The sequence below is a fragment of the Thamnophis elegans genome, chromosome 4 (assembly GCF_009769535.1).
Source record: "Thamnophis elegans isolate rThaEle1 chromosome 4, rThaEle1.pri, whole genome shotgun sequence".
NCBI lineage: Eukaryota > Metazoa > Chordata > Lepidosauria > Squamata > Colubridae > Thamnophis > Thamnophis elegans.
Genome location: NC_045544.1, coordinates 63,415,024 through 63,427,873, shown reverse-complemented (window position 1 = coordinate 63,427,873; position 12,850 = coordinate 63,415,024). Strand labels below are relative to the sequence as shown.

The 12,850-nt window shown below is 37.1% G+C and overlaps 1 protein-coding gene across 12 annotated transcripts in view; it reads right to left on the bottom strand.

Annotated features, from left to right (window-relative positions):
* Window positions 1-12,850, bottom strand: part of AFDN (afadin, adherens junction formation factor) — a 96,436-nt gene that overhangs the window by 69,466 nt on the left and 14,120 nt on the right. For 7 of the 12 annotated variants that reach the window (XM_032214944.1, XM_032214951.1, XM_032214955.1 and 4 more), the window contains exons 2-3: window positions 10,619-10,814; window positions 1,853-1,968 (exon numbers count right to left, since the gene is read on the bottom strand). In XM_032214944.1, coding sequence (XP_032070835.1) covers window positions 1,853-1,968; window positions 10,619-10,814 — 312 coding nt within the window. The remainder of the gene's footprint in view (window positions 1-1,852; window positions 1,969-10,618; window positions 10,815-12,850) is intronic. The other 5 variants (XM_032214946.1, XM_032214956.1, XM_032214952.1 and 2 more) reach the window with 1 other exon arrangement.

Sequence of the window (12,850 nt, the reverse complement as noted above, 5' to 3'; positions counted from 1 at the left end):
AGTGTTGTCAGTCAAGACTAATATGTCGGCATCCCTGACGAAGTCCTGAAAGTGTAATAGGACTAATTGGACGATTCGAGCCAGTTTATGCTATTTTGGCGCTCATTTGCTGACCACTGGCCCTAGGCTATAAAGTTCTGTAAGTGTGCCCCCATCCTACCAGGCTGGCATCGGTCGTTAGGGTGAGGCGTGTCGGCTTCCTGAACGGTGTCCCCTGCGACATGGCAGGGGATCTCCACCAGTCCAGAGATCTTTTCACTTCCTGGGGAACTAGGACCCGGTGAGGGGAGCATTTCCTGTTAGATTTCTGATGGGGGAGCAGGAACCACTGTAGTGGCCTGCTATGGAGCCGTGCCCAAGGAATTATGCCAAAGCAGGAATAGAAAGTTAGCAATCGAAGAGGCAGCACTATTTGATGCCTCTGGGCTTTGCCCGTGAGCCAGGAGAGAGGCTAGGGAAGTACGTGCGCCGGCCGGCAGATGGTAAGAAGCGCTCCGGAGCGAACTCATGGGTGTTGCTTCCCTTTAGCCTCGTCGCCAAAGGCCTGTCCACTTGGCCCAGGACCGCTGGGAAGTCCCCTGCTCGATCCGATGTTGGAGGAGATCAGTCAGACTAGGTTCCTAACCAATTTAAAGGAAAAATATTTTTGAAAAATTCCAATTAAGAAGCGTTTTGGAAAAAAATTGAGGAGAGACCAATTCTCACATCTAGTCCTAATTATACTGAGTCTAAAGCTGGGTGGAGCCACCAATGCACGATGACATCACAGATTGTAGACTCAGTCCAATTGGATTCTAGACAGAGTAAAAACCCAGTCTGGCTGCTATCTCCACCAACTGGGAGAATACTCCCAATCAGCTGTTCCAGACTGCAGGCATTGCCACACACCATCGCTGCCTCCATGCCTCACATTTTTGGCCTCTGGTGGGTGGAGCTACATTCAGTGTACAAGATGCACCCAAATTTTCACCCTCTTTTGGGGGGAGGAAAAGATGCGTCTTTTACTCCGAAAAATACGGTACATAAATAAATCTTCTACTTATGTAACAGACGGAAGACAGAAGCTTGAGGAATGGAAGGAAGAAAAAACAACTACGATGTCAGATAAAATAACTTTAAATCCAGGGGGGAAATGAAATATGGGAAAATACCTCAGACAGGATCCTCTATAATTCTCATGAAGATAAAGGGAAGGATCAAGTAAGCATATCTATGCTTTCAAGAAGTTACTGTAGCCTTATAATAAAAGCAGTTTTAGCATTTATAAATGTGGCTTCCTATTATGGTCAACCTTAAATGGCTAGCAACAATGATTTTTTTTTTCTTAACTGAGTGTTAAGCATTACCACTGGTCATAAAATTCCTTTTTTGAGCTGAAATATAATGAAGATCCTCAGAAGCACTTAAAGCAGAATTCTAAGAATATTGATTTTTAAATAACAAATGAATTGGACTTTACACACAAACATTTAGTATTTTGTCATAAGCATAATATTTGTAATCACTGACCACCTTCTACGTATCTATAGAACTATTTAACATTTCCATTTCCAAAAAAAACAGCATTTGAATCAGCATTAACTGCCTAATTTGAGAAATTAAGCTAATATAAACTAAATGGAATGGAAATCACACATTCTGCCTAACACAACTGTGCCATCATGCATAAGACTACATGTAAAGGCACATTCATTGACTATTAATGGAGAATTACAAAAAAAATCTGTAATACAAAGACAATTTTTATAAGCACAGAAAACTCAAGATATACAAAGTTTATTTTTATAAACATAGAAAAACTCAGATATACAGCTCAAATATATACCCACTTATACAGAACATTGCTTTTTACCTTTGGAGGAAGTGCATCATTTTCATTCTTAAGCACAAATCTTCCTTCACGATCATCTTTGTTCCAATTTAATTGTACAACTAGAGGTTTCTCATCTATATCCAATCTTCTTTCTTCTTCAATATAAGAGAAAAAAAGACAAGATCAAACAATGCAGAATGTTGACAATTAACATAGCAGCCAAGAAATGACACAGCAAATACATTTAGTTAATAGACTGTTCTTGTATCATAACAGAAGACTATCAAGTCTTTCAGTTTATCAAAATGATTAAACTGTCAGTAACTGAAATTTGAACCAACCATTTCTCATCTGACACTTATCAGGTGTGTTAGGACTAGAATTTCCAAATTTTCTAGTCGGCACTGTTTTTGGATGACAATTCCCAGAGTGCACTTTTAGTACAATATAAAAAGCATCTTATTTTAAAAAATATTGCTTTGAACATTTAAAGTCTGCCCATGGGCTTCAAAAGTCATCCAAAAATCAAACATGTAATGAAATGTTTAAATATATCAGCATGTACACATACAATTTAAAAGTTTCTTCAATACATGGAGGGAGATCATTCCTTTTTTAACTTACTAGACTTTTATCACCAAAATCTCCCTCTTTGACAACATAAGTTAATATTGTCAAGGGATTCATTTTGTTTTTAGTCATTCATCTATTAAAAAGTAATCAACCAAATAATATATAATTATGAAACCGATAAGATTTAATAAGGACAAGATTTAAAATTAAGAACAAATATAAGTTGTTTGCAAGTTTCTAAAAAGTTCTTAAGCTAATGGGATATAAAACAATGCTTGCTCTAAACCTAGTTGATGCAACTACGTACACTCCAATTTACTAATTTTTATTCAAATAATTACTGCAGTATAGCATCTATTGATTAATATTCAAAAGACATATTCCTAAACCAACCATGAACTAAATAAACAGCTTCATTATCAGTATTTAATAGTGTCAGAGATCACAGAACATCTCATTGTCCTCATACATACATACACACACACATACATACATACATACATACATACGAGAGTCAGGAAGCTACAGTATGGACAGACTATGGATGGCAAAGTGGGGAATCAAGGCTTATACTCTCCCCTTAATTATTCAACCCATATGAATATATATTAAAGAAAACTTGATTGGAAGAAGGTGTTTTATCTTTTTTAAATTTGGAGGAAAAACATCAATAACCTGTGTTATGCTTATGACACCACAGGTATTCAACTTACTACTAAGTAATTGATTGATCAATTCAGTCAATATTTGATCTATGATCAGTTACATTCAAAAGAAAACAAACAAAAATGACCTAGCGACTGTTCAAAGTTAGGACTGACCTGAAAAAGGGGACTTACAATCTGGATCCAATGTCCTAACAGTTGCCCCTCCCATTGATCACATGACTGAATTATGAATGCTTGGCAACATAGCAGTATTTATGGCCATTTGCAGCATCCCATGAGCATGTGATTTAATTCACAACAGTTTTGCCAAAAAAAATGACTAAAATCAAGTATAAGCCAACCAAATGCATAACATCAAGTACAACAATCATCCTTTGAGATGCTAATGAAGATACTGAAGGGACAGATAGCTTCTGCCTTTTAGGTGCAATAGTAAAAAAACATGAAGTCAACAAATACACGGCAGATTAGCATTTAGCAAAGCGGCCATGAAAAGATACTCATTCCATGATGTATCTCTACCTACAATGATCAGAATAATGCAAGCACTTTTCCCTGTGATACTCTATGACAGTGAAGGTTGGACTTTGAAGAAACAAGATAGAATATTGATTCTTTTGAATTTTAGTGATGGATAAACTACTCAATCCAGAGGGGTTTTTTTCAATTCAAACTACTCAATCCACAGTTTTTACTTAAAGTACAAATGATCATACCCAAATTATCTTAATTTGGACACATTATGCAAAGACATAGCTCTCTAACAAAGGTTCTAATGCTGGGAAGAAGAACAACCACCAAGAACAAGGTGGATAGACTCTGGTACAGTAGCAATGGGTACTGTAGATCAGGTTAGTAACAGATTATCATGGAGAAAATCTATATGATCAGTAAAAGTTGACAATGACCCAATGACACAAAATTAGTCAACCAGTGTCAAATACAGGGTAGCAGATCACTCACTATAAATCACCATAATCTCTTTAAAGCATAAAAAGATCATTCAGCTAAATAATAAACCAGTAAAACAAGAATTTCTTGTTGGTTGTTGTTACCTGGGTGCACATCAACTTAAACTTTTTCTATTAAACCAAGAGACAAAAAATAATGAAACTGGTTTTGTTGCTCCTGTAAAAATACCATATTTTACCTTAGAAACACTGCCAAATTTATGTCAATAAGGCATTACATTAGAAACATCTTATAGAATATAGACTATATTATAAAAATCCTGTGGAACTGTCTTGTATCATTTTATTATGCTACAAAAATATGTCTGGAGATCAAATAGTAGTAAGAAAACTATGAAAATCATGTAAGATTAATGAAAAGCTTCCCTATATCAAAAACAAACCTTCTGTTGCAGCAAGAGCAGGTAGAAAACTCCAAATCGATGATCAAAGGATTCAAGTCTGGGACAAATCTGTTTTTTTTTTTTTTGGCTTAGTAGTTTGTAGGAGATTGGTAGTCACTTCCTATGGGCTTCAGACTGAGTTGAGAAACTGAAAACAGTCGAGCCAAGGTTTGACCAAAGTTCTTAATAAAACTCAGTCACTGGGCAGATAGACAGAAATTGAACCCACACTTGGATTCTCCAAGCAGCGCACAGGAGAATAAGAAAAAGCAACATGATAACAGGAATGCGATTTGGCTATTTTATTATAGAAGAAATAAGTTTTCCAATATTTGTCTTCCAACTGTTGGAGATGAGACTACAAACTTCTGGTCCTTTTTAAAAGTCTAGGATAAGATGTGGCCTGTTCCCCAAATGTTAATCTTCCAGAGAGCATACAGCAGAACAGCAAGAAAAAAAATCCCATATGCACATGCACATCTGCTCACTTTATATTGCATTTAGGCCATCATTAGGTATTTGAATCTTTGACATATTAACTTGTTTTGGAAACTAGTTATATTCTCTGCATTATTTGATGACATGGAAAAGTAACACCTGTATTCCTAATTATAGGTGTAGCCTCTGAGTTTCTGTGCTGACTAAAGGAGGTAAAATGGAAAAAGTTTATGCACACTGGAACTGCTTTTAGAAAGGATTCCCCAGACTGTCCTATTAGCTGCACTCAACATAGCTTCAGAATCATCAAACCTAATTTTCTCCTAATACTCTCTTTTTACTTATGAATTAGCTGATCAGTCTCCACAATAAAATGAAGAAAGTTTAATTCTTATACACGTATTTGTCAGTCTTTTATCTTTACATTTCTTGACATTAGGAGGGAGAAATGAAAACAGCAGAAATAAAACATGTTTAAAAATGAATGAATGAGTGAATATGGTAAGATAAAGCAAAAAGATGTGAAAGAATAAGGAAAACATGGCTAAATGTAAAATTGAAAACTAAATTGGTTAAAATGCTAAAATTTTAAACCAGAGAAATATCATCTACGCTGAAGAAGCCCATAATCAATTTCACTGAGATGTCCCCCCCCCCAAAAAAAAATTCAAAACACATCTTTGCCTTTTCTCCAAATGTTGACTATATTGATGGCCTTGGATTATAAATTCAGTATCAAACATGGCACAGTGCTCATTATGTGCCTCAATTTGCTTTTCTGAAGTGACATCATCATGCTACTTCAATTACACAATGTAATTTGCTGCAGTTGAGTTACTTTGAGTATATATATTTTAGATACAACACACTGCTAGGAATACTGAATACTTAATCTGTTAATAAGAAATTTTATGTAAAATAAACGTAAATATTCTGAAAGATAAAAGCATCGTGAACTAAACATTTTAGAAATACAGTCTGCATGCTATAAAAGTATTTATGATCTGTATGTTGTTATACCTGAAGAAAAGGGGGGAGAGAAAGACATTTTAAAAAGAAACACATAGAGTCTGGCTTAAGGTTAACTACTTCCAGTACCAAATATTAATGCATCTTTCTGAAAAGTCTATAGAAAGTTTCTGTTTTCGTATGATAATATTGAGGCCTGCATACTATTCTTATGCTCAAATATGCCTTTCCTTTGTGTTTACCACAAAGCTGATTATTCTATTTTAATGTTTTATTTCTTCCTGCTCACAAATTGAGAAACAGTATTTATATAAGAATGTAGTAGCATTGAGCTTTAGCATTTCATCTATTTATCAGCAAAGTATTACATAAGATCCACCAGTTTTATTTTATCACACACATACTGAATAAATGTACTTTTAAAAAAAATTTCTGAGAGTCCCTTTACAAAAGCAAAGAGGCAATCGTTTCCTCTCTATCCAAGGAACCAGATTTTTTTTCTCCTATACAGAAAAGTGGACCCAGAGCAGGGAGCTACTGCTCTTCCACTTCTATCTACAAGTCAAAAGGGCCTATTACAGGTGTGGATAAGATAGTTCATATATTTATAGGAATTAAATCATTACACTAATTTAAATATTAATTAAACTTGTATAACTGCCCATCCCACTGGAGGTGACTTTCGGCAGCAAACAACAATCAGATAATAAAATAAAAACAAAATAGACAATATTTATTATTTATTATTAATATCCTTAATAATACATGTCATAAAAGTGAAAGATACAAACCAAAAGACAGGAGGGATAAAAATGGCAATTTCCTACCCACAACTGTCACCTACTCCTTGAACAGGAGTCATGCATTCAGGAGAACTCTCAGAGTGCACTCTGGATGTCACTGCATACTGAAATCCCATTCAGTAGCACAGATGGCAAAATCCTGGAGCCCCAAGCCAAAGCTATTTGGCCTTGTCAGAGTTGAGCTGAAGTCTCTTGTTCCCCATCTAGACTCAACCAAGGCCTCCAGGCATTGCTTAAACCCCCAGGTTGAAAATATATAACTGGGTAGCAATAGCAATAGCAATAGCAGTTAGACTTATATACCGCTTCATAGGGCTTTCAGCCCTCTCTAAGTGGTTTACAGAATCAGAATATTGCCCCCAACAACAATCTGGGTCCTCATTTTACCCACCTCGGAAGGATGGAAGGCTGAGTCAACCATGAGCCAGTGAGATTTGAACAGCCGAACTGCAGAACTGCAGTCAGCTGAAGTAGCCTGCAGTGCTGCACTCTAATCACCGTGCCACCTCGGTACCCACAACATACTAATGACATCTCATCCCATGGTGGCAGATGAACTCACCCAGCAACCTCATGTAGATGTTATAAAGGAGAGGAGAAAACATCAAACCCTATGGCACCTCACACAGTAGGGGCCGAGAGTAAGAGTTGTCCTCCACTATCAACACCAACTGAAATTGGCCCTGAAGGATGAAGGCAAACCAGCAAAACACCATGCTGCCCACTCTTAATCTTCTGAGCCTATTAAGAAGACTACTATGATTGATGGTATTGAAAGCTGAGAGGTCAAATAGCGCAAAGATGGATGCACTACCCTCAGCCCACTCACACCAAAGTTCATCCAAAAGGGCAACCAATGCTGTTTCCATCCCATACCTGGGTCTGAATCCTAATTAAAATGGTCCAGATAACTTATTTCCTCAAAGGCCCCCTGAAGCTGTTGTTCTTGCTTCTCTACCACCTTCCCAAACAAGGGAGCGATATATTGGATGAAAATTATCCAATAAAGTGGGTTCCAGCAATGGCTTCTTAAGGAGGAGCAAACCACAGTCTCTTTATTAGATAAAGAAACAACCCACCTCTCCCTCAAAAAAAAAATCAGAATCTATTTCAGGGAAGGCATATTAAAATCCTGCAAAACCATAAGTACTGTATTTTTCAGAGTATAAGACGCACCAAGGTTTTGAAGAGGCATTTTTTTTAAAAAAAGTAGGTAGATAGAGGGACAGAGAAATACAGTAGGTAGAGAGTGAGTGAGTGAGTAGTTAGGTAGGTAGGTAAAGGAAGAGAGAGAGAGAGAGAAAGAGAGAGATACAGTAGGGAGGGAGGGAGGGAGAGAGAGAGAGTAGGTAGGTAGATGTTTCCAGATGTATTTACCCATGTGCTGGAGAAAGAAATCGCTGACAATCTGCAGCACCTAAGACTTCGTTTCTGCTGGCACAGCACTTGATCAATGTAATTCTCATCAATCAGTTAAAGAGCTTTCCAAAAGGGGGGGGGGAGTTTTTGCACTCTGCAAACCTCCCAAAAATGACCCGTTTTTTGCGAAAATGAGCTTTTTTTTTTCAAAAAAAAAAAGCATGAATAGCCTTGGGGAGGCTTGCAGAGTGCTCTGATGGGGAAGGCAAAAACGAGCAAAAAACAGCCTATTTTTTGTGAAAACGGGCCATTTTCTGTCAAACAAAATTGCATGCATAGCCTTATGGAGGCTTATAAAGTGCTGCTGGGGGCTGGGGGGGCAAAAAACAGCCATTTTGGTGTAGGGGCAGGGTTTCGGGAGACAAAAAATGCTGTATTCGATGTATAAGACGCACCAGATTTTCCGCCTCTTTTTTTGACTAAAAAAGGTGCATCTTATACTCCGAAAAATATGGTAAGTTTCTCAATCCAGAAATGGGAGTCAAGCAGCTCAGTTAGGGAAGTTGCTAAGAAGCAGAGAGTTTTGTACAATACCAACAGTCCCAACTGATTCCTAGAGCCCAACTTAATAAGCTGGGTCTCACAACTGGGGACTTATGGGGAAGGGCCAGTTTATAAATATCTGTATATATTCTTTTGCCAAAACATAGTTCTCACCAAATGCATAGAAAACCATTTATTCTCTTAACTCCAATAACTATTCTTGCTCTTTCTTTTTGAAACTAAAGAAAAACATGAAATCTTATATAAATGTCTATATCAGTGATGGCAAATCTTTTTGGCACCGTGCCCAAAGCAAAATGCACATGCATGCATGCGCCGGAGCACCAGAAACCTAAAGACCAGCTGGCCGGCGGATGCATGGCTGGTTTTGTATGTTTTTCGGGCAGTTTTCAGGCCATTTTCTAGGCCATTTTTAGGCCGTTTTTTGGGATGTTTTCAGGATGTTTTCCGGCACTCTGGCACCCGCGAAGACCAGCTGGCCAGCATGCATGTGCATCTGAAAACCAGTAGAGCAGTTGGCAACGGCACGCGTGCCCACAGAGAGTGCTCTGTGTCCCACCTCTGGCACACATGCCATAGGTTTGCCATCGTAGGTCTGTATCATGCAACTCTCCACAACCAGCTTTAACCTACTGCCCATAAATTGCAATCTACTGTTTCCAACTGGAATCGTGGAAGCATTCATTTAATCATTGTCCTCTTCAAAATAAGATAATGAAACTAAATCAGATATATCACAAGAACTATACAGTTATCTCAAGTTATCTCTTATTTGAGCTAATTAAACTGCACCGATATTCTTGATCTCAGAGGAATAAAAATACCAATTTCTTTTAAAAAATCCACAATGTAGATAGTATCAAATGTGAAAGATGCAAATTAAAACTTACAGAATAGAAGAGCAAAGATCATTTTTCCGCAATAAAGTGATAAGACAATAAGGATAAACATTCTGTTTTTAGCTCATGAATTTTAATAAGTTACACCAATATTTTTTTATCTTTTTGAAATCTAAATATTGTCATTTAGAATCCAAAATAATAACAAAATTATATCATCAATCATTTATTTCAATTATGATCTTCCTACAATGATTAAGAAAGCAATCTGAAAATCCAGTTTTATTTTTTATAATCCAATTTCACCTACCTGAGGAAAAGTGCCTTTAATTTAAGAAGGCTCCATTTGAAATGGTATAAAATAAAATGGCTCATTCTGGAGCACTATCTCTAACTCTGCTAACCTTGGATTGCAGTGTTTTATAAAAATATTGGTATCCTGAATGGTTTCTCAAATTGAAGCTGTAAGAAAACTTACTGCACATGAGGCTTTCCTGATTCCTGTTAGGAGGAAGGTTATCATATTCTGTGCCACCTTAAAATTCCAGATTATTTTCAATAACGTGACTTCAGATGGTGATAATATTTAAATATCATCCCATCTTATTATACATAATTTAAGGAGGCAAACTTGTGTACTATTCCTTCCTCTTATTTTTCCCACAACAGCAAAGCTATGAGGTGAGGTTGAGAGCAAAAGGCTGGTCCAAAGTCATCTAGCAGACTTTCAAATGTAAAAGAAGCTTAAAGTTCAGACACCTGGTTTCTTGGCCAGCACCTTACTTATACTAAAACTGACTCTCTATACATGACTATTACAGTATAATCATTCAGATGATCATTACATTACTACTGTACACTCATGAACTGCAATGGCTCCTTTAGAAAAAAAAAAGTGTTCATAGCCACAATCCCAATAGTCCAGGCACATTTTCTAAAGTGACCCAACTCTGAACAAGGTTCCAATCCTTCAAAACTTCATGTAAGATTTACATCAATGAAATATGCTGAGATTTTTTTTGAGCCCACAAGCTTACTAAGATATTGGAATGTTCTGATTGTACACATTTTTACTGGTAACATATTTTGACATTCTTAAGTTTTAGTATGTCAGCTAGCAATTTCTTTTTCTCAAATGTTAACTGCTGAAATTGAGTGAAACAAGGAACTTTATGAAGTCTATTTTTTTCACTCCTGCTATTATTTCTTTTTTAAGAGCCCAAATAGAATACACTAACCTCCACTGACGTGCACTTCATAAAGTGAATATTTTGGGGATGATAACATTCGCATATCTGGCCGGAATTTTTCTGCAAGTGTTTCTATCACATCCTGAGTTGTGGCAGTGCTAGACACACGGATACATTTTGTTGCAAAATTTCCAGCTGCTTTGTCTTGAAAATAAAACCTCATAACTCCATGGAATTCCAGATCCTGCAATGAAATAAACAGAGTCAATTTGATTCATTTTGATTAAAATAAGCTTAAATATTATTGTTTAACTGCATTACATTAAGTAGAAAAAGTATATTAATATAGGGGATGTTCTACTTGTACTATATGTACAAGAATATTAAATTTGAAAATTTTCACATGAAATGGGATAGATTACTATAACAGGCAAAGGATAAACTAAAACTTCTTTTGCAGGAGTCTTGGGTTAGTGGTGACGAGGCCCCTATTGAGCTCCCTGGGTTTAATATTTGGCAGCTACCAGCAAAGAGGGTAGCTATAAAGGGAAGAGCCTCAGGAGGGTTGTACATTTTGGTAAAAGCCGAAGGGAAACGAGATATGCTCAGACTCTGGCCCTTTATTTTCTCAAACAATCCATTTGGCATGTGGAGGGAAGTCAATAGTATTCATAAATGTGTATGTTAACCCAGCAATGGGCGACCTGTGGGTGGCACTGGAGGTAAAGATATTAGATATACAGAAAAAAATTATAAAAACACCTCTAATTTTGGCAGGAGATTTTAATGCCCATGTTGGCCCCTCGTTGAAACCTTTTGTTGAAAATGGTACAATTCCAGATGGTTATTTACAAAACCAACAATCATGGGACTCCCATGTTAGGAAAAAGAATAAAGATGGGGGGAAATTTCTAACAATGGTATACAATTGTAACCTTCAAATTGTAGGCCAGTACTCAGAGGTTAGAAGGTACCCCATAACCTTTTTTGGTCCCAAGGCATGTAGCTCTATCGATTACTTTTGTGTTTCTCACAGCTTAGTCTCAGGGGCTACTTCAGTCTTGATGTTACCAAGGCCTGAAAGTGATCACCTTCCGATTGAGATGTCCCTGGTAATTACTTCTGATTTAAGGAAAAGGAATCAAATAATTCAACAAATAGGCCACAACTTGGAAATAGCCCAGGAGAGAAGGCTAACATGGAAGAGGGTTGATGGGAAAGTAGTGACAGAATTTTTGAATTCACCATGTATGGAAACTCTAGCGCTTATATGCTCAAATAGTACAGGTGAACAAGAGCTTTTAGTATATTTTGCAGAAATATGCCATAAATTGAAGCATTTTTAATGACTACTAAGCCAAAGGGCCAGTCTGATTATAGTCACTCAACATGGTTTGATAACGACTGCAAGGAAAGGAGAAAACAGCTCAGGAAATCACTTAGGAGATACTAAATCAGCCCAAACATGGAATTACAGAAGGAATATATCATCACGAGGCAGAAATATAAGCAGCTATTGAAGAAGAAAAATGCCTCTTATACTGATAATTTATGGGCTGGCTTAGAACAGGCAGCAAAGCTGGTCTCACCCACACTTTTCTGGTTGGGGGGGGGGTCTCAAAATTTATTAAAGATAGAAAATCAATAAGTGACCCAAATATTACTGCAGTAAGTTGGGAGAGGCATTTGGCCACTCCAGCAGTAGCGGAAAGTTCTGATGACATGTTATCTTCTCTGAGCCTGAAACAGGGATATGAAGCCTTACCCCAGTGGGCAGAAGTGTCAATCATGGAGGTGAGGCGTTTAATCTTTTCCCTGAAGTCAAACAAAGCTCCAGGACAGGATGCGCTCCCGGCATCTTTATTTAAAGAAAACATAACCTGGTGGGCGCCTGTCCTGGCGGGTCTCTTTACTTTTATTAATAGAACAGGGCAAATTCCTGCTAGTTGGCGCACATAAATAATTATTCCACTACATAAAAAAGGCTCTAGAGATAACCCAGATAATTTCCAGCTAATTAGTCTAATCGATATTTCAGCAAAAATTTATGCTAAGTATTTGCTTCATAAATTAGAAGATTGGATAAAGAGAGATAACATTCTAGCTGAAGAACAGACAGGCTTCAGGAGCGGAAGATCTACTATGGACAATTGTCTTGTATTGGACCATCTAATAACAAAGTTTAAGTTTTGGAAAAAACCACTGTATGTGGCATTTATAGACCTGAAGTCTGCCTTCGATACAATTAATAGACAAATTTTATGGGATAAATTAGAGGCC